We start from the raw sequence: 23,414 nt of genomic DNA on the forward strand, positions 1-23,414 counted from the left end.
ATACTGGGGTCTCTTAATAGGTTAACCTTGTAAGAAGTTTTAATTTCTTGTGTTGATTGTGTGTTTCTTTTATACTATCTAGGCCTCAGACGAATAGGTGCTACTAATAGATAGTGATCAGTTTCCAATTCAGGGCCGCGATAGACTCTTGTATCCAAGACTAAATCTGCCAATTTACCATTACAAATTATATAATCTATAATCGATTTCTGATTTCGTGCAGACCACGTATACTTGTGGGTGTCCTTGTGTGGGAACATTGTGTTCATAATCGTTAACTGATTGAAGACAGTGAAATCTATTAATTTCGTTCCATTGTTATTACGGGTTGTTTCTCCATGGATTCCGATGTGATTCTGAATTTTCTCATTAGGCCTACCAACTCTGGCATTAAAGTCTCCCAGTAATAGTAGCATATCTTGTTTGTTAATTTTATTGACTATCTTTTGCAGATCATTATAGAACCCATCACTTTCGTTTGAATTGCCCTCCACTCGTCAAGTAATGATTTTGTTGTTGGTAGTAGTGTGTATATTTGCCTTGGTAAACGACAGACGAGTAGGTCTCGTCAAGTAATGATTAATGTTGGTAGTAGTTGTTTGTACGTTGCCTTTGTGGACGGCAATCAGGAGTGGGTCTCTTCAAGTGATGATTATTGTGGTATTTATTATATTTTGTTTATTATTTTGGGAGTAAAGTCATGGTATCAAACTTTCAGTAAATCTTTTTATCAGTGGAGTGAGTAGAATCTGGCATGGTACCCACATCTAATTTCAGGGGTAAACAGGTAAGGTTATAAAGTAAGTCTGGAGCTTCGTCAGCCTGATGACCGTCGCCTGGGCAGAGGGAGTTGCTCATTGCTCTACATAGTTATATATTCCTGTAATTGTTTTACAGGTGGTTCCCAGTCTTGGTGTTTATACTTATTTTACTCACCGTTTATTTCATATTTTTATTTATTTTGGTAGTTACATAGTAGTCCTACAATAAAACAGAGCATCAGAATCGATGAGGAAACAGCCAGATGGCGTCAAATTAAAATGCTTCCACTCAGTAGCTGGGGCCATATTACTGTATTATTATTATTATTATTATTATTATTATTATTATTATTATTATTATTATTATTATTATTCAGGTCAGCTATCTGTTTTTATATGTTCATACTAGCTGTGAAGAGAGAAATGAATGTACATGCCTGCCTTATAATGCCTTTTTGCTATCAGGTGAGGCATTTAATGCAGACCACCGAGTAGTGGTATCAAAATTGAAAATAGGTAAAATTGTGAGAGTAAAAGAAATAAGACAAGAAAATGTAAAAGTATGGAAATTAAAAGATAAAAGAACTAGGAAGAAATTTCAGGAGGAATTAAAACAGTAAATCCCTATACCAGAAATAGAAAGTGTGGAAGAAGAATGGACCAAATTTAAAAACACATTTGTAAGCTGTGCAGAGATTTGTGGCAGAACTTTGGCGAGAGTGAAGGGAAAGGTGATACCTTGGTTGAATGAAAAGTTGAAGGTGATTGTTAAACAAAAGATGAAATCATGGCCAGAATGGAGTAGATATGGGAAAGAAGGAAGATTAAGTATCAGGAAAATAAGAAAATTCAAAAAAAAGAAAGAAAAAAAGAGGTGAGGAATAGAAAAAAATGTTGGGAGAGATTCACACAAGAGTTGGAAAAGGATGTATGGATTGATAAAAATTAAGAGAGAAGACAAAATCTACACAAAACAAGTGAAGGAAAAAGTATACATGTAATGAAAGACCCAGAAGAGATATTTCGATAAACTCCTGAATGTGAGAAATGATGCAGGAGAGAGTGTGGTAGTAAATCAGGATGATCCAGAAATGGAGAATGATATTGAAATGGCAGAGGTGGAAATGGCTGTTAAATAAATGAAAACAAGAAAAGCAACAGGGATGGATGAAATGTGCGTGGAAATGATAAAGGCAGCAGGACCTATTGGTCTACATTGATTATAAAGGCTGCTAAGTTATATATGGAATAAAAAGAGAGTACCTGATTGGTGTGAAGGTGTATTAATACCAGTATTTAGGAAAGGCGATAGGAAGGTATGTCGCAAATATAAAGATAGGAACTTTTCACCTAATCAATACATATCTTAATTACGAATGACTAATGCTAAATTACAGTGATGTGTTGTGGTGATAAAATATGCTTGAAAGAGTTGCTTTGGAAGTCTCATTTGAAGTCTCAATAAGTTGGACTGGATTCTGGGTATGTGTTTTTGGTCAAGAAGACAAGTGGATTCCAAGAGTTTTAATCGGATCTCGCAAACAGCAGCAGTTATCACACTCCCATGCGCAAGAAGGAAATATCCAGCAATTTCAATCTATAAATGTAAAAACATTACTTGCATATCATACTGCAAAATAGTCTTAGGGGGCAGCCATTTTCTTTTCATAGGTCCAAAGCTTCTATGTGACACAGTTAGCACACCTGTTAGATCGGGAATAGCACAGAGGTTATATGTCAGTAGACTAAGCAAGAGTGAATTTAAGATGGCGGAGAACGTGAGTAAGATGTATCGCTCTGCCGCAAATCAAGTGGATTTAATATGCAATAACTTAAATGGTGACGAATGCACTAACAAAAATTGGTGTCAGGAAGTGCTTTCCTCTGCGGACATGATTAAACACATGCTGGAAACATTTAAAAATGAACTGATGTTAACAGCAGAAATATCATGTAACAGTACGCAGCATTCCAATTATTCCAAATCTAAAAAACCTGCTGCATCAGCTACAACTAATCACTTGGTAATTATATCTCCCAAAGACAAAAACTCAGTTAAGGATTCTGAGCAGACTTTAAAGTTGTTTAATCCACAACCAAAAAAAGCATGGCAAGGATAGGAGTTAAGAGTGAAGAAAATTCGTAACAAAGGAGTCCTTTTAGAACTTCAAAATGTAGAGGAATGCCAAAGTGTCGTAGATTCCATCCGTACAAATAGCTCTGACCTAAAATCTTCAATTCCACTTAAGAAAAATCCTAGGATTATTATACATGGAAGAGGTTAGTTTTCCCGATAATGAGCTAATAGACTTTATCATAGAACAAAATCCAGCTGTTAAACTAGCAATGTCAGACGACCGGGAAGAGATGATGTGTTTCATTTGGAAGTCGAGAGATGGTGATACATAGTATGCTGTTGTTGAAGTCACCCCTGCCATATTTCGGATCTTGCAGAACTCTGAGAAACTTTATATTGGATACACCAGATGCAGTGTCAATGCATTTCTGTTATTCGCTGTTACAAATGTCTGGGTTATGGTCATTTTTCTGCTGACTGTGGAAAGGAGCAAGTCTGTCTCCAATGTTCAAGAGATGAAGATGCTGATATAATATCCATAATCTAGAATGGCCCCTGCATGTGTTTATGGTGGGTTCGAGGACATGCAGGGACAATTGGAAGTGAGAAAGCAGACCTGTTAGCAAAAGAAGCAGAAAAATCTGCGATGGAAGTATCATATGATAAAGCTCAGATGTTATCTGGCAAGCAAGCTTAGAAACCACACCTCTTCAGTAGAATAACAGCTGCACCACATGCACAAATGGATCTGTAACGAGAGAACTGTTCTTTCCTTAGATCCAGCATCAATTTCAGTGCAAAGTGCTCATACCTGATTTTGTGCTTATACAATTTCTGTCTGGCCATGGCAAATTTAAATCATATTTTGAGTGATTTAACATCAGTGTCTCAGATGATTACTTATGCTTTTGTTGATCCTCTCAAACACTACAGCATTTAATTTGTCCTGCTTTTGAAAGACCAAGATATACCCTAGTATATCACGTGAACTTTAGTGACACTGAACTGAACAGAACAAATCTCTATTTCATATATTTAAAAAACAATGTTATTTTTTTCATCCGTTGTTTTTTTTAATAAGCTTTCATCATAATGTTCAATCTATTGCAAATTGTATGTAATTGTTGAACTATAGCCCTAATATGCTTTTGCACAATAGGGTCCCCTTTTACTTTCATTGTAAATTCAATAAATAAATAAATAAATAAATAAATAAATTAGTCTAAAATGTTCACCAGTTCATTATGACGCTGACCTTGATGTTCACTCGTATACTCCTTCAAACTAGTGTTACTTAAATCACAGGGGTAGGATTTTAAATAATTAACCATTAAGTATCGCTTAAGAAAGAAAATTAACGCAATATAAAATATAAATGAATTTATTATACAAAAAAAAAAAATGAGATGAATCGGAAAAGTTTCCTTAAAGCGTGGAGGAATTTATAATTTAATTTACTGAATTTACTTATTGCTTGCTTTATCTAATTGAAGCTCACCAATTGCAGCTTTCGTTGACGTCATCTGGTTTCCGTGGTTACTCGTTCTCTTCTTCTCGATGTAGACTTTGCTCCATGGACATCCTTCCTTTCTTCTCTGATATGGTGTGGGGTATCTGGACTAACACTCCCTACTTGCCTAGTCTTTAAATTATACATTGGCCCTATACTTGTAATAACTGATCAGCGTTGATCGTATGAGGAGAAAATTCAGAGATATGAATTTTTCCATATTAGTAGAAATCTCAATCCAACTGAGCTATACTATTTATACGGTACAGACTTGTACCAAAATTCCGTAGACTTGAACTAAACATAGTTCTTCGTCCACAATATTGACTGAATATCACACAAGCCGTAAGCTTGTTTCCTTTCACGTAGATCCGATAACATAACCGCACCTAAGTACTGTATCGAAGCAATAATACATTGTACAAAAATGTACAAGTGACCACACACTGTTTCAAAAATCAAATCACGTCATTCAAAGTAGATGTTCACAGTAGAAGTAGTAGTGATGGAGTTCACGTAGTTAGGTTGTAAGGTTGTTAGGTCCCGTTCTCGTATTGAGAATCAGTATATATCCGGGCTCACCCCCACTCTTGGTAACAGTTCAATCTCAAAACTCATATACAACGAAGTATCTGATTCGATAGATCGAAGCATCAACTCCCTTTCCCTTCTTCCTCGACAAGTCCAGAAGGCGTGGCGATGATATAGCTGACCAGCTTGCAAGCCTCGCGCACGGGTCGCTGTTTACTAGCCTTGGTCATAAAATAAACCCATGACTCACGCAAAATCCCAAGCTTCAAGAATAACCCTCCGTATACACAAATATGAGATGAAATGAAAACAACTATGTCTCAACATATTGACCGTATTTACAACATAATGAATTCTTATCCTACATAATATAATAATTTAAATACTAAAACAATGTTATTATATATACAATATGATTCCAAAATGCCTTGATTACAAATGATTGACGTTGAATAAATATGTTATTACAAATAATTGCCGATGGCGGATAAACTTCATATCAAATGATATCACGTAAAATGATATATTAAATTAGTATGGCTGGAGAAGCCTGGGCGGTTACAATGTTCACACATATACCCATTCATTCAATCCATTGTTATAATGTTGACAACTTATTTTAAGTATTTAAAAAAATCTTAATGCTGAGTTACATGGTACTGTACTTTATAAAATCTGCATCAATAGGAGGTTTGGTAATGAATATTGATGTATGTTGATAAGCTTGTAGCTCAGGGTCAAGTTGTTGAGTTTGATGTCCCATTAACTAAGGTGCAAATGTTCCTCTCTTCATAATCGCGTTCTGTTGGTCTGTGTCAGATAATCTAGGTGGAGGAAAGAAAAGAGTTCTGCTGTTAGAGAATGTCTCTGGAACGTGTTTTAAAATTGAATGTGTGTGTTAATTGCTGTCTTGGCCTGTCATTTGTGTGTTCGTCAGCAGCATGCCGTATACAGCTTCATGTATTATGTGAGGTTTTATAGGCTATTCTTAAATTGCGTGTTTTAAAAAATGTTAAGTTATGGGGTGGATACTGGCTTTGTTAAAAGTGAAAATCACATAATCTTTCTTTGGTTAGTTTTGATTTCAGCTGATGTTTTATTTTTTGAATGATTTTGTTGATTGTATCTTCATTATATAATATTTTTTACCTATTTCGTGGATTAAGTTGAATTTTTTTCAGATCGTCATGAGATAAGGGTATGTTAAATACTCTATATATCATGCTATAGTCGGCTGCTTTTTTTGTGTATGTTTAGGTCATAAGAGAGCAGCGCAATGCCACAATCATTGGCACATTTCTCTCTACCCCATTTCTTGAAAAACTGATATGACTATGCCCTTCTTCCAGTCTTCCGGAATAATGTTTTCTTGCTATACAATGTTGCGGAGTCTCTCTAAGATTTAACTCATCCCCTCCAACTGCCTTCCCCTTCCTCGTACTTTTCAGGGACTTTTTGTATCTCCACCCGTGTAATTGGTGGTTCTATGCTTCTACTTGATTCACTGTTACTACACGACTCCTCAGATTGTCACCTGTAGTGCTTGTCATTCCATTTAAGAGCTTATTGGAAAAGGTCTTAAATTCACTCCTGATTTCATCCTCTTCTCGCAGTTACATTCTGTTGACCTTGATGTCAGTCGCCCAATTCCCCCACTTCTGTGATGATATAATCGATCAAAGTTTTATGTTTGTTGCCCCACTTATACATTTTGTTGTTGTTGTTTCCATTATTGTAACCTATGGCTTTATTGGGAAGTAACTCTAATGAAAAAACAATATCTCTAGGCAGCAGTAATATACAAATAACATTAATAAAGTACAGATGTATTAGGGAGCAGAATCTTGTTTCATCTTGTTTCTGCCTGTATAGTATAGGACTGGTAATTTGCCTTGTTTTTATTGGGTTAGATTGGGTCCTGTGCACTGATGTAGGTATTTCAAGTCCATCACTGATCCAGTAATTTTGCGGATGGTACACTTTTCCATCGGGTATATTTTTATTCTAAGTAGACGTGCAGCTAAGCAGTCACGTCCTGTTTCCAGTCTGAAGATCGCCACTACTTCTTTCCTCACTTTGCTTTTATTTTTGTCCCATATGTCATTTAATTTTTCCATTTCTTCCTTGTATTTTGGGTAGTTCCTTTTTTTCCATTTTTCAAGTTTATTATTATTATCTTCCTGATTGAGTTACTGCCAGAGGTTTGGTTCTCATGGAGATATTAGTGCTTTTTTCCCCCCCTAGTTTATCTGCCAGTTAGTTGCCTTCTACTCCTACATGTGCAGGGATCCATTGTAAAGTGATGTTTCTCTTTAAAGTTTTAATATTGTTACTAGATGTTTATGTCATGAATTGTTGATGAATAGGGTTTGGTATATGAGGATAGTGCTTGTGTGGCAGCTAGTGAATCTGTGAGTAAGACTGCTTTTTCAAATAAATTGACTCTATAAATCAGATTTTGTAGGCCAAGATAGATGGCTCCTATTTCTCCATCAAAGTTATATCTACATACTGGAGCATGTTGTGAAACTAATTGGCCATCTCCCCCATCTGTGAAGACTCTTAACCACTGATCTTCAGGATATTCTTTGTTTAGCATATTAAATGCTGAGCTTCTCAGCATTGCTGACATACTATCTCTTTGAGATTATCTGGGAGAGAGATTGGTTTGAATTGAGGTGTAGTCCAATGGGCTTATTGGTTCAGGGGTGGTTAAATTTTGGATGGTATACTTAGTGCTTTTAAAATATTTCTACTAGCGGTTATAGGCATTTCCTGGGTTGTTAGTTGTTCATTGTGTCTTATTCTGTGTATCCAGTTTGCTTTTTGTGATGATTTCATTTTAAATAAGTTTATTGAAGCGTTTTGTATTTCTCTTTGTATTGGTGGGTTATTTTTGTATATAGCTGTGATTGGTGTTATTTTGCTCTCGCCTTTTTTGAAGAAAGCGGTTGTGGTGATTATACCATTTCTTCTACACAGATCACTCAGTTGTTCACCTTCTGTATTTCTTGTTCCAAGTTCGTGTGGCCCAACAGTGACCGCACCGCCACGCCTGTCAGCTATTTGTGCATTTAGGTGTCTGGTAATGATATGGCAGAAAATGTTATGTTCAAACAAGACAAGGCACTCCATTATCACCATGTTCCTGCCCTTCACTGCTCCTGTTTGGATTTAATGTAATGGGAACATAGCTTGGCCACCAAGATTTCCTGATCTAATGCCATTGGATTTTTCTCTGTGGGGTTACATTAAAGACTCCCTGCCACTCTCCCTTAGGTTTGTCAATGAATCAAAGATGTGCTTGCTCAAGTAGATGCGAACTTGATTGCACATATCTTGAATGAACTTTCATACAGGTAGGATATCTGCTAAGTTACAAAAAGAAGCCACATTAAAAATTTGTAAACAGATCATGAGATTCTGTCAGTTCATGTTTTTGAAATATTATTCATTTGGAACCACTTTTGTAAGTCATAGGTTGCTACAAGACAAAAGCATACCTATCATTTGCTTTTTATATTTTCTCCATTTAAGGAGGTTTCTTAAGGTCATATCCATAAAGATGGTCCCTTAGAGTAGACATTAAGCCTGTTAAGGTGCCCCATGGCAAACCATCCCTCACATCGTTAGCAGCTGCAAGGTACGTGCGTTCTTGGATAGCTTCCATCAGAGACAGTATTAAAGTGGATGGAAGGGCTGGACATTCTGATTTGAAATTGTTTTCTTGTAATTGTATTATATATTATATTCAATTGTATACATATACATTTTATGCCATACACTAAATAAATAATAATAACTATACAAATATTTGACCAGGGAATTCAAACCCCGAATCCTAGTAATTGTGGACAGGTACGGTGTGAATATCCCAGAGCCAGTGTGAATCGCAGAAGTATGGCGGGAGTACGCATTAATCTGTTCAAGGAAAACCAAGGCCATGCTTACCCCCTGAATGGATCCCACAACAGGAATCTGTTATCTTGCAGTCCAAGATTGAAAAGGCCATCAACCAATTGAGAACCAGGAAGTCGCCCAAGATAGATGATGTAACTCAAGGTACTGAAAGCCATGGGACATGTTGGATCAAACAATCCTAGATTTATGCAATACCATCTGCAGGATGGCCAAGTGAACGGTGTCACTCTATCTTCATTCCCATTTACAAGAAAGGTTGACCAACTGAATTTTCCAATTACAGAACAGTAGCTCTCATCCCTATTTGGAGCAAAATTCTTTTCAGTGTTCTTCACTATAGGCTGAAATACCATTTATTTCCAGAAAAACTGAAGAACAGTGTGGCTTCATCTAAGGAAAATACATCTGGGAGCAAATTCTGAATCACGTGATTGTGGAAAAGGCCAGTAGGTTCAATTTTGCGACCTTTTTGTTGTTCATTGATTATACCAAGGCATTTGTTTCAGTGAAATGGACACCCCTCTGGACCTTTCTTCTAGAAATGACAGTCCTACAGAATCTGGTGGCACTGGTGGGTATTTATCAGAGCAACACAGCAACTGTTCGGGTCAACCAAGCAATATACAGAAACTTCAAAGCAGAAGGTGGTACAAGACAGGGCTGCATTCTGTCGCCCATCCTCTTCAATATCTACACTGAGCACATAATGAGAAGTGTTCAAGGATTATGAAGGAGATATTCTTTCAGGGATAGGAAGGTCAGCAACCTTAGGTACACTCATGACAGTGTTTCTGGCAGCTAGGGCACAGGAATTACATGTCCTTATGTTGATTAGTTGGGAATATGGCATGGAGATTCTTTTTCTTCTTCTACCATATCCCCATCAGATGTCTGCTGTCATCAGGGTGGTTTGATTTCTTGTTCTCAGCAACTCTGAAAATGAGGGTACAGAGTCCATACTATTCTTGTAGATTCTGTAGTTAAGATATTCTCCTACTTCTCCTTCCTTCAGTTTTGCCTTGAAAGATAAGCTGAAGGGGCCCATATTTCTCATTTCGAATGATATGGCCAAAGTACTTAAATTTCTTCTTTTTGATATTGTGCATGACCTCTATCTCTTCAAAATTATTAGAAGGAAGACAAAGATGAATCAGGCGAGTTGGTCATGCGGTTAGGGGCGCGCAGCTATGAGCTTGCATCTGGGAGATAGTGGGTTCGAACTCCACTGTCGGCAGCCCTGAAGATGGTTTTCTTTGTTTCCCCATTTTCACACCAGGCAAATGCTGGGGCTGTACCTTAAGGCCACAGCCACTTCCTTCCGACTCCTAGCCCTCTCCTATCCCATCGTCACCATAAGACCTATCTGTGTCAGGGCGACGCAAAACAAACTGAAAAACTAAAAAGACAACGATGATGATTGACAATAGACAGAAAGGTAACCAACTCAGTGTGAGGGAGATAGCTGGTTTTGAGATCATCCAGAAGTTTGTTTACTTGGGATCTACGATTTCTAATACAGGAGGAGTTCTGATAAAGTCAAGAGAATGGCCATGACCTGGGCAGCCACCACAAAGCTGAGTGGGATACAGAAGAAGTGTACAGTTACAAAGAACACAAAACTCCAACTAGTTCACTCCCTCAAATTCCCCGTTGCCATTTATGCAGCTGAGACCTGGACAATCACAGGCAGAAAAGAAGAAAATGGAGGGCTTTGAATTGTGGGTTTATTGATGTATTTTCCTAATTTCTTTGATTGAACACAAAACTAATATATCCATGTTAGGAGAACTAGGCAACCAGATTAGGCTTCTTGAGTGGATTAGCGAGGCTTATCTCTGATACTTTGGTCAGATTGCCAGAAAAATGGGTACCCTGGAGAAGTTTGTGGTGGAGGGAAAGGTTAATAGAAAGACACCACGAGGAAAACATCCAATTGGATGGGTGGACCAGCTGAAGCCTCTGGTGGGAAAATCTTTCCAAGAGGGTATCCTCATAGTGGCAGACTTCCAGGCTTAGGGAAAGAAAAGCAGGACAGTAACGACATTAATGCCCTATTATGTATGCTCTTATCAAGCGTAGAGGATTAAGGAGGAGCAGGCAAGAGAAGTACAGAAGAACCCCTTTAGCCCGGACTTTGCTTAATCTGGACAGCCGTTTACTAATAATACATAAATGCAATTACAATTTCAGATCCACGATTATCAATTTTGCGCCTGCTGTCAATGATATAAAACCATCAACTTTGATTAACTCGTGGAAGTAACTTTTAATAAATGAAGAGGTTGAACCAGATATGGCTGGATTGGAAACAGAGGATTTTCCCAACACACTCCACCTAGGTGATGAAAATTCAGCGACACTGGAAGACATTGAGTTGTGGCTGGAAGCTAATGATATAATCCAGGTTTTAACAGACGAGGAGATCGTTGAAAGTTTGCTTGCTGCAGAAAGCTCTAAAACAGATAAACATGACCAGGATGAAGCAGGTGATATTATTAACCCTAAGCCAAAACTTAGTGAAATCAACGCCCTCCTAAACATTGTCATTAAATGCGTTGAAGATAACGATGAAAACATAATTGATGCTCATGATTGTTGTTCAAAGGGGCCTAACAGCTAGGTCATTGGTCCCTAATGGTACGAGGTGCAATGAAATGAAAATTAAAACTTCAAAATGTATCCACTGACTAGAATATAAAACGAATGGTGACGAAAAAATGATTGTGAAATGAAAACAATTAGTCCATTCAATTCACAATATCTTCATTACTGGTATGATATGCATTATCTAAAGGGGTTCAAAATCCAAATCACTGGCCTGTCATAATGGTACTAATCCGTGGTAAAGCAGAACCATGGTGTTCCTGCTGAAGTGGTACTAAGCACGGGTAACGTCTCACGGTGTTTCTTGCATGGTGGTTCTAATCACAGGAAATGTAGACCCATGGTCTGTCAACACAATGGCACCATTTGCAGGAAACACAAACCTATGGTGTTTCGCACATGAGGGTACTACTCACAAGCAAGGCAGACTCATGGTGTTCCTTACATAGAGGAAATAATCACAGGCCATGGTTTTACTCACATATTGGTACTAATCATGGGCGCCAGCCAAATCTGTGGTGTTTCTCACTTAGTGGCACCAATCACAGGCAACGTAGACCCATGGTGTTTTTCATTAAGTGGTACAGACCCATGCTGAACACAGTGGAAACGACTGGTGGAATACACACGATGCCCATCATCACAAACAATGCCCAGACCCGTAGTGTTTCTCGCATAATGGTACTGCTCCTATATAACATAGACCCATGCTTTTTCTCGCAAAGTCGTACTAGTCGCAAGTAACGTGGACCCATGATGTTCCGCTTGTAATGGTACTAATCACAAATGTTCTTGTGGTTCTAATGTCATCCCTTGGTCACCCATTTTAGTTGCCTCTTACAACAGGCAGGGATACCGTGGGTGTATTCTTCGTCTGAGTTCCCCACCCGCAGGGTGGAAAACATAACTGCATATTAGGAACATTTTAGGCATCTGCGCGAGTTGATTATTACAGAAATTAATGTCAAAGGAAGACAACCAGCAAGCATGTCAAGTATGTCCATTGAAGGTGTGCCTTGATTGCCATGTTCTAATTCTGTACTGCACTAGTTATTCTGTATTTTGTAGGGCCTAATACTGTGTTTCATTATATCTTGTATGCTATAACCTTTGTATTTCTTAAATTTAATTTACTGTACTGTAAGCGTTTTTTACTGTAGACGGTATTTATATACGTACCTTGTCTCATTTTATAAGTTATTTTGTTTAATCTGGACTTTCATTAATTCAGCCAACCTAGAGCCCCAATTAGTCTGGATTGAGGTTTTACTGTATAATTTTTGTGGGCAAATTGTTTTGTAAGTTATTAGCATTTTCATTTTGCTTTCCACTTATAGAAAATATTTTCTTTCCAGGATTGTTGGATCCGTAAGCAGAATGACGGTACAGAACTGTGGCTTGAAGATGTACAGGAAGCTGTAAAGTATGTTCTGGTAGAAGCTGAAGAGGCTCTGAGAGGTAGAACTTTGTAATTCTGTGTTACATAATTGTATATTGATTTACCATATATACATGAATAATCCCTGGGCCCTAAAGGAATTGAAATTGAGAGAAGTTTTTATTTGTATACCTTTGTTAAATATTAATACCGTAGAAGTCTTGTTTTGGCAAGAGTTCATAATGGCAAACTTTTTTTTGTATGGGAGATCGGTATTATATCCAATTTTTCATTAAAGTCAGAAAATAGACAAACAATCATTAAAATTGGTATGAAATGGCAATTAGTTACTTCAGAACATATGTTTTCTCAAATAATTTCTTTACGGTAACTTGCTCATTAGTTATTTTCTAATTCTGATATGTGAAACTGCATGTTCAATTTCATTCTTAAAGTATCACTCAAGAGGCTTCTGATGCAGATGTTTCATTTTTATTACTTAAATGACGTCACCTAATTTAAGCCTGCATGTATTATGAAAGTATATTTCAAGTTCCAGCAGAGTAATGACGACCTTTTCACTATAAGTTTACGAGGGAACAACTTTTCTGAAATTTAACAAGGCACAAGAATATTTAACCTAATCTCTAAAATCGGTGATGCACGTTGCTGTATCTTGAAGGATGACATTCTTATTTCATTTCAGTACGTTGTACAGTAAAACCTCATTAAAACTTTTCTTCAGGAGACTGGGAACGAGAACGTATCAAGCAAGAAAACATACTATTGAGTTCACAAATAAAAACTATTTAACCGGCATATGTGTTTCTTTTCTTTTTTTCTGATAGGAGTGCATTTTACATGGTATATATGCGGGCACAGTGAAAGCTGTATGTACTATTTCCAAAGATGTGGTGGTGGTGGTGGTGGTGGTGGTGATTGTTTTAAGAGGGAACACAACTGGCCAAACATCGCGTATATAACACTAAATCAGAGAGAGGGAGAGAGAAGGAAGGGATCCGGCTCTTGGAAAAATGAAGGAATCTATCAAAGAAAGAATAATGAGACTGAGTCTATGACCTTGATCCCTATGAACGTTCAGAACACACTATTACCACAGCTGATTCTCATTCACAGGCTCAGAAGAACAAGAGTTAAGTGTTATTTTATTAGTTTAAGATCTCTGAAAATGAAAAAATAGACATTGTGCAGTTGCTATATTTCAGTTGTTTAAGTAATGTTACGATAATAATTGAAGACCTATTCATTTTAATTTTAATCAAGTCTTTGAAATTGTGAAATACTTCTGCTGTAGAAGAGAACTATATGTTCTCAAAACATGTAAATTTAAGTAACTTATGTTTAGTGGCCAAAAGTCACAGGAAGACACTGAATGTGATGTTAAGAACGAGTTGCTCCTCCGTGAGCCCTCAAAACGGCAGCAATATGGCGAGGCATCGACTCAAGGTATTGGAATCCTTCTGGAGGGATCTGGACCCACGCATCTTGCGGGGGTTCATGCAGCATACACCATCATCAACAGCATCCCATAAATGCTTGATTGGATTAACACATTGACAACCGGCCCTGGAGATCTCCGTAGCACTACGGCCAGCAGTTGTTGACGGGCCCCGGAGATCTCTGTTCTTATGCACGGGTATTGTTTGTAGCTTGGTGTGCTATCTGTTGGCTATAATTTTAACTACTTTCAATCATGTCATGGAGTAGAGGGATCGTAGATTTCAGTGTTGATTTTTTTTTAAATTTTTATATTGTACTATCTTTGTAGCCATGGAAACTTCGTATATACACGGGTGTTCTTATGTGCCGAAAATCATTGTACAAAATGGCGCGCCCATGGCAACATGCCCTACATGATGACTATCTATTTCGATATTTATATGCAGATTAATTATCTGATGTGGCACTTGGGTGCTGAGTCCTGAGAATTCTCGTAGTTTCTCAGCTGGCAGTTGGTGACAGCCAACAGTAGGTGACAGGCTACAAGAATTCTCGCTTTTATGCACCTTGGATTTCTTGATTAGTGATGAAATTGTGGGTGAGATTATGAGTTCCAAATGGTGTAGTCATGGAATATAAATTATTGCCACATCTTTCTTTCTTTAAACCTTTATGTATTTAATAAAATAATGTCGGATGTGTAGAGCTACTCCCTTGGAGCACCCATGCAGATATATCATGGCGCGGTGTATTCAGTTGCCGACGGCTACTGATATCATCATCGTCACCATCATCATCAATGTCCCACGCCAGTCACCCGGGTGTGGTTAACAAGCCTCCTCTACTCCTTTCTGTCCTTCCACTTTTCCTGCTCCATTACTTCCACCACATCCAATCCAGCTTCTCTAATGTCCTTCCAAATCTTATCCATCCACCTTCTTCTTGGTCTTCCAACTGGTCTCTTTCCCTTAACTTCTCTTTCTAATTCTCTTCTTGCTACCCGTTCCTTTCCCATTCTTTTTACATGTCCGAACCATCTCACTCTTGCTTTCTGTATGTTCTGTACTAACGGTTCTATATTTAGCTCTTCTCTGATTTTAATATTTTGGATTCTATCTCTTCTTGTCTTTTTAACCGATGTTCTTAAAAATGTCATTTCTACTGCTTGGATCTTACTACAGTAAAACCTCGTTAATTCGAAGTCGTTGGGACTAAAAGTCGGACTTCGAATGACGTGATTTCGAATTAACCGCCAATTTGCAATTCAGAAGGACCAACTCTTGCCGCGTTACAAAATGTTCTAAGGTCCGTTACCGCATGCAGTTAACCTTGATTCACAGTTTATACTTTTCAAATGCCATGAAAAAAGAACTATTTCCAAAATGTGTCCAACAAGGTGCATTTACAATGTTCAAATAATGCACTTGGATAAATCACTGACAAACATAACCTCACACAACGAAAAAAAAAAATCACACAATTCGAAGATGAGGATAAATTATGTTGGTTCCCCTATGCAAATGCATTATTTTTTGGATTTCTGTACTGTTTGCATGTTTAGATGCTTTGTACTGGCATGGAAAGTGCCCGGTGCGCTTAAAACATTGTGGCTCATCGAACTTTCCTATGACGAGGGGATAAAGTTTCTTGCTTCCATCTGCATTGCAACGCACTACAATGACCCCCATCCCCGACCCTTGTATGATTCCCCGGCTGGCAATATCTCCTTTAAAACCACAAGACCGTTTGGGCTCGCATTAAAACAAAGCAGTGCAGTTTCATCGGCAATGACAATATTGTTCAGTGCCTACGAATTTATTATATGAGCCACGTTTTTTCGTCAACTGTCAGCATCGTCAGTGTTCGCGGATTCTGTTTTTCCTCACACATCCTGTTGCGTGATATTACGGCGTTCCTTAAAAGGTTGAATACAAAAGAATTCCCATTTCATTCAACTTAGCAATCATGAAGCGCACTGTAGACCCACCGAAGTAAGTGCGGAAAGCTACGTTCCGGAATCCGCGTTCTATTATGACGTGGATAAATTTAAGTTCAAATTACTCTGTAACATATTATTGTTTTAAGCTGTAAAGGCAGTTTCGAATTAAGTCTGAATTTCGGTAATGGGGCCGACATTGTACTTCGAATTACGAATTATCTGTATTTCGAATTAAACCATTTAAATAACGTGCAAAACTGTATCTCATGTTTCTGGGAACGAGTGCTTCTTCGAATTAGGCGGGATTCTGAATTAACCGATTTCGAATTATCGAGGTTTTACTGTATCTTGTCTCTTATTAGTTACCAGTGTTTCCAGTCCATACTGATAATTGTGATTAATTGTGTACAGACTGGTTATAATAGGTACCAAGTGACAGTGGATTAGATATTTCTAATGATTAACGGCTAACATTAAACGGGGAATAGCTGTAAAGAGAAATCCTTGCATACTTGAAAACGAGTATACAAATGGCACAAATGTGGCATTCATACTGCACTGTGCATAGAAAGACTATTATATGGAGCCACAAGCGGTATTACTTTGGAAAGTATCACAACGTACAGAGTACGAGGCAACTGAGTGTGAGTACATGTTCGACATTTCGAGTTGCAGAAGTTTGAGTACAGCAGTATCGTTTCTTTCTTGGAGGCTTCAACTATCCTATCTGCATGGGGCAGCAGCCTCCGTTCGATGCCCATCGTCAATGTGTCGTAACTTCACTAGAGCACTCCTCCATCCACCTGCATGCCACTGCTGAGAAGTGACATTGTGAATTGTCCTGTTGAAACATGGCATCTCCATCGGGATACTGTAGGGCCAGAAAGGGATGCAGATGGTCTGAAAGAATGTCCACATAATGTGCACCTGTCGCCGCTCCCTGCAGTGAGAAAATGGGGCCTAATTGCAACCAAAAGAATGCCGCCCGAACCGAGGCACCTCCCGCCTGGACAAAAACTTGACACGCAGGATCCATAGCTTCATGGGGCATACGCCACATTCTCATGAGCCCATCAGCTCGATACAACTGGAACTGGGATTCATTGGCTTCTGCCACACGCCGCCACTGTTCCATGGTCCATTGCTGATGTTTGGGGGCCCATACACGTCGTTGAGCTCTGTCGAGGTATCAGCAATGGGATATGAGTTGGTCGTCTGCTCGTGGAGCCTATGAGGCGCAGTTGCCTCATTACAGTTCTGGGAGAAATGGGTTCCTGACTCCCAACATTCAATTGGGCAGTGAACTGACTCACTGTAGACCATAGACCGTCGAGCGCCCAGTGTGGTTCTGCAGCGGCAATGTGATATCCATTCGTTAAACGTCTGTGGTCTTCCTGATTAGCAGTTTACGCGGTTGGTAACATTCTGTCTGCAATATTGAATATCCACCCTCTACACTGTTGACCTCGGAAATCCAAATTTGCATGTAATCTGTGCAATGCCATGCGCCATGTGCCGATGGTCCGCCCACGTTTAAAGTCGGTAAACTCACGACGTGTTGCCATCTTCATGACACTGTTGTCTGTGACAGACAGCTCAGCTGCGCCGCACCTAGCTGCAATGCTCGCGTCATACACAGCACATTTTCTAATGGGACACCCCTCCCTGTGACTTTTGGCCACACAGTGTATACTGAATAGCTTTTTGATTAGTATTGACAAGGCAGATTCTTTATCGCCAGGTTTTCTGCAGTGCAGCAAGTTTCACTAATGTGATTGCTCGCTACATCAACAACCGCCTGTCTACTCTCGAAACTCTCTCACTGATTGATGAGATGAAAAATACACTGTATTACAAAAGACCTGCCGCACAGTGCCATTATAATAGAAATTTGACCACTCAGTAAGTCTACCTCAAAAATACACTATACTTTTCTAAACATTCATCATACTATGATTCTAGATAATTCTACTTTCTTCCAACATAGTGTTACTACAATATACTTCAGGAATTCTATAATAATATCTAGAAGTCCTTAGTGATAACGGTTCTAGAATTTTCCTGAATCATATTTGTCACTATGGTGCATAACTTTATCTCTAGAAACACCCAAAATATTATACCACATGTCCTTTGTATATGGAGATTCCAGAACTCGCTTTCATTAACACACACACACACAACTGGGGGTTTCGTGAACAACTTGGAAAATACAAGGGGTTATTTACAGTTGTAAACATTTTACCTTAATCTAAATTCCCTTCAATTAGCCCCCGTAGTGTGTGTGTGTGTGTGTGGGGGGCAGCGGTGCGCCCACTGGTCTGCTACGGTCACAGCGTGTACGGTGCACCTATTGGCGTTATCGTAAGATGGCACAGTACTACTGTTCACGTTTCAAGTTTGTTTGTAAACCTAACCTCTCATACACGAAAAATAATTTTTAGTTATACACACATAACCTGACTTGCATCAGTTATCCCCCTTACAACTTTAAAACAGTTTTTCAGTTCTTGTCGACACTTCCTGGGATGGGATATAAATTGTGTCTAGACTCGAAGTCTTCTCCCATAATATCTCCTAGATCCAGATCTTCCTCTGGTATGATGAGCTCGGCTCCCTCCTTACTATGACTGGATTGCCGCTTGTCTAAGGTTGTTGGTGCCATTCTATCATCTGGCTTCTCTGCAGTGATAACAGATTCCCTTGTTGCCTCATGCTCACCCTGGACTCCTAGTGATGGTTTTACCAGTCACTGCTCCACTGTGTGGACGTTGTTAGAAGGGGTGCTCATCAACCTGTGCACACCAGTCTCCTCTTAGTCATTACCTGATTGCCTTATGTCTGGGATTGTTGGTGCCACATCGCCGTTGGTCTCTCCCCCTGGTTGAACAGATTCCTAGCTACCTTTGGCTCATCCTGGACTCTTGGCGGTTGTTTCACTAGTTGCTGCTCTTTTGCATTGACCTTGTCCAGAGGAGAGATCCTCAGCAAGTTCACTTTGGATTCCTCCTTGTCATGACCTGATTGGTCCGTGTCTGGGGTCGATGGCGCCTCACTGTCAACCACCTGCCCACCCCCACCCCCAGGTGGAACAGATTCCATCGCTGTGCCTATCTCATCATGGGTAAGACGCAGCTCTTTGTTCACGTTGATTGGCTCAGTCAACTTCACTGTCACATTCCTTGGCCTAGGTGAACATTTTTTTCTCAGCCAATGCATGATTGTCCTGCTGCTGGATGTGCTGCCATTCAGTGATGGAGACTTCAGTGTTGTCTTCACTAGAAATGGGAGACAATTGAATCCTCCCACCACTGGTGCAACATAGGTGGTATCCAGGGAACAACTCTGTGGGGTCTTCTTCAGGGGGGCTTTCTCTCGGGAGATGGTTGGTTCAAACTCCACTGTTGGCAGCCCTGAATATCGTTTTCCATGGTTTCCCATTTTCATACCAGGCAGATGCTTGGGCTGTACTTTAATTAAGGCATTGGTCGCTTCTTTTCTGTTCCTAGCACTTTCCTATTCCATCATGGCCATAAGATGTACGAAGGTAATCCCAAAAATAAGGTGTCCTATTTTTTTAATTAATGCATAGACCTGTTTATTTCTACAATGGTTTACATCATTTTACAGCTTGAACATTTAGCTTGAAACATTTCGGTCGATGCATTTTTGTGGACGCTGTGACAGTTTTTGTATGCCCATGTCATACCAGCTCGCTGCCATGCTGTTCAGGAAGTTGTCAACCTCATCTTTCACCTCGTCATCAGTACTGAATCGCTTTCCAGCCAAATGTTCTTTCAACTTAGGGAACAAGTGATGGTCACTCGGTGCCAAGTCAGGACTATAGGGTGGGTGGGTTATGATATTCCACTGAAACTGTTGAGGGAGAGAACGGTTTGCCGGGTTACGTGCGAGCGAGCGTTGTCATGGAGAATGTTTACGCCCTTGCTCAACATTCCTCTTCTCCAGTGCTGAATTGCCCGTCTTGAGTTTTTTCAGGGTCTCACAGTACCTGTCAGCATTAATTGTGGTCCCAGCGGGCATAAAGTCGACCAACAATACCCCTTTTCAATCCCAAAACACAGTTGTCATGACTTTACCAGCAGACTGTGTTTGCTTGAATTTCCACAGCTTTGGTGAAGAGGGATGTCACCACTGGCGTAATTGTTGTTTGGTCTCAGGTGTAAAGTGGAACGTCCAGGTTTCGTCACCTGTGACAATTGAGTCCAAGAAGTTGTCCTGTTTGGCTGCAAAGCATTAAAGGAATGCACGGGAAGAATCAACTCGTTGCGGCATGTGGTCTTCAGTGTTGCATTTGTGGCACCCATCTTGCGCACACCTTCCAGTATTTCAACGTTTCCTTTTTTTTTTTTTTTTTTTTTTTTTTTGTGATCGGTGCTTTGGGAAGCCCCAGGAACCATAGTGCAGAGATCATCCAGGGTGATCTGCCAATCTTCATGCACGATTTGCTCAACCTTCAAGACTGTCTCGACAGAAATTTACAGTCTCCCGCTCCTTTGTTCATCGTGAATTTCAGTGGGACCGGTTGCAAATTCTGTACACCACTTACGAACGTTTTTGACGTCCATGCACGACTCGCCATACACTTCTGTCAAATGGCGATGGATTTCAATCGGTTCAGTGCCTTTTGCGTTCACAAACTGAATAACACTTCGCACTTGGCGGTAACATCCAATGGAAGCTCTATTCTCAACGGCTGCTAAGCCAAGACTGAGTGCTTCAGGGCGGCGTGTGTATGTTTGTGCGCGCGCAGGAAACACTTTTCACAATATTGCTTCCAAGAGCCACACGAACAGAGTGTTGTACAGTAGAAGTCCGTTGTAGTGAGAATTCAAAACAGCGAAAAATTTACTCGCTATAGCGGATTGTCGTTATACCCGATTTTTGTATGAAATTCGGTAAAACCCCAATACACATTAAAATCTGTATGAAACGACTATCAGTTTGTTCAAAACTTGCATTTCCGCAGATGATATCCACACTATAGTTTACTTGTTTTTTTGTTTTTTTTTTAGTACCTTATTTCTCCGAATGCAAGACAAACCCCACTTTTTCCTTCAAACAATTTAAATCGGGCTCAAAAAATGCTTTGTAAAATCATATGAATGTTTTTGTTGTACAGTACGCTATTTTAGATGCCAAACTTTGGCTTTCGTTATGCCTTTTTTGCGGCTGTACAATTATTCTTTATTTCCGCGGGTTTAATGACCACTAATTTAAAATTGGCATCATAATACCAAAGAGAACCCGTTGAAAATTTTCCGGCAATACCTATTTCATGCATCCCTACAATACGATGATCCGTCAGGAAAATATTCTTGGTGTCTATAAATCTGTTACTTTTACTCAGCGTCAGATATAACTGGCTACCGTTACACGCACATCTCGCTTGCCGGGTTCGGCCAACTTCAGCTGCTGGCGATGTATAGGCCTAATTGCGGACGTTGAAGGTCAACGAACGAGTTTATTGCACCACGGTATGGCAATTCTGCCCTTCAGCTTTTCGCGCACATACCTCACAATTCCATCTTCGACTTCTTTAAAGCGTCCTTGTTGTGGACCACTGAATGAATTTTTTGTACAGTACGCATTTTTTTAAGCTATGTATCTTTGTCTTCACGCTAACGTCAAATATTGGCTTTAGTTAGTCGTATACCGTATTTTCTTGCGGTTGCACAATTTCCGAGTATTTAATAACCATTGACTTAAAATTGGCATCATAATATCGACTAGAACCCATTGATAATTTGCCGGCAATACATGTTGCATGTATCTTTACAATATGGCTATCCATGTAGGATGCTAAAGGGTTTATTGTGTTACCTATTCAATACATATAAAATTTAAACATTTAAAAATTTATTATTTATTCCATTTGAGACATGTTTCGCCCTTCATTGAGGGCATCATCAGTCAAATTACCTCCTCAAGGCAAAAATCAGGTACCTGAGTAGTGATTAAATTATAAACATTAAGATACATTACAATGGGAAAATTAAGAAACCAAGAAAAACTTGTTCACAGGTGATACCATTAAACTATATAAGTTTATAGACATAGTAGTCAGCACCAATGTGTAAAATCACTGGGTATTTTGGCAGAGTCCAGCAGTGGTGTTCCGAAGAATAACTGACGCACTCATTGAAAATCGTAGGAAATTATAAAGTTTATAGGCCTACAAATATTTGCTTTAAAACAGTCAGGGGAGAAAGGGTATAGAGTATCTGGTGTCGATGTTCGTAACATTAATTACTGCCGTTGGTTGAACGATTACAGGTTGACAGGGTAACTATACAGTAAATTTACAATATCCAATTGAACAGTTGAGAAAGCACAGCTTATATACATATTTACAAGGGAGCAGCTTGGTGAGAGAGGGTGTAAAGATGTCTAGCATCAAGTGTGTCCCGTTGTTTTAGTCGTTGGATGACGATTGCAGCATTAACGCATCAGTAATATGCAGAGTGTCCAACCTTAGTTTATAATCACAGGGGGCAGGGAAAAATATTCCATAGTTTTATTGTTTATTTTTAGAATGTCAAATGAGGTTCTGTAGGCGTAGTCAAACAAAGTTGTCTGGTTGAAGTCCCGGGTTCAGTGCGGTGAATTTGGTCGGCGTGGACAGAGACTCATTGGGTGTCGCTGAGTACACGAGTGTCTGTCCACGCCGACCAAATTCACCGCACTGAACCCGGGACTTCAACCAGACAACTTTGTTTGACTACGCCTATAGAACCTCATTTGACATTCTAAAAATAAACAATAAAACTATGGAATATTTTTCCCTGCCCCCTGTGATTATAAACTAAGGTTGGACTGTCTGCATATTACCAATGGTTAATACTGCAATCGTCATCCAACGACTAAAACAACGGAACACACTTGATGCTAGACATCTTTACACCCTCTCTCACCAAGCTGCTCTCTTGTAAATATGTATATAAGCTGTGCTTTCTCAACTGTTCAATTAGATATTGTAAATTTACTGTATAGTTACCCTGTCAACCTGTAATCGTTCAACCAACGGCAGTAATTAATGTTACGAACATCGACGCCAGATACTCTATACCCTTTCTCCCCTGACTGTTTTAATGCAAATATTTGTAGGCCTATAAACTTTATAATTTCCTACGATTTTCAATGAGTGCGTCAGTTATTCTTCGGAACACCACTGCTGGACTCTGCCAAAATACCCAGTGATTTTACGCATT

General features: G+C 39.3%; 1 protein-coding gene across 1 annotated transcript in view; it reads left to right on the plus strand.

Annotated features, from left to right (window-relative positions):
- LOC136864220 (ras GTPase-activating-like protein IQGAP1) overlaps positions 1-23,414 on the plus strand; it is a 565,781-nt gene that overhangs the window by 301,101 nt on the left and 241,266 nt on the right. The window contains exon 17 of the mRNA XM_068226153.1: positions 12,760-12,862. Coding sequence (XP_068082254.1) covers positions 12,760-12,862 — 103 coding nt within the window. The remainder of the gene's footprint in view (positions 1-12,759; positions 12,863-23,414) is intronic.

The sequence above is a fragment of the Anabrus simplex genome, chromosome 1, assembly GCF_040414725.1.
Source record: "Anabrus simplex isolate iqAnaSimp1 chromosome 1, ASM4041472v1, whole genome shotgun sequence".
In the NCBI taxonomy this organism is placed as follows: domain Eukaryota; kingdom Metazoa; phylum Arthropoda; class Insecta; order Orthoptera; family Tettigoniidae; genus Anabrus; species Anabrus simplex.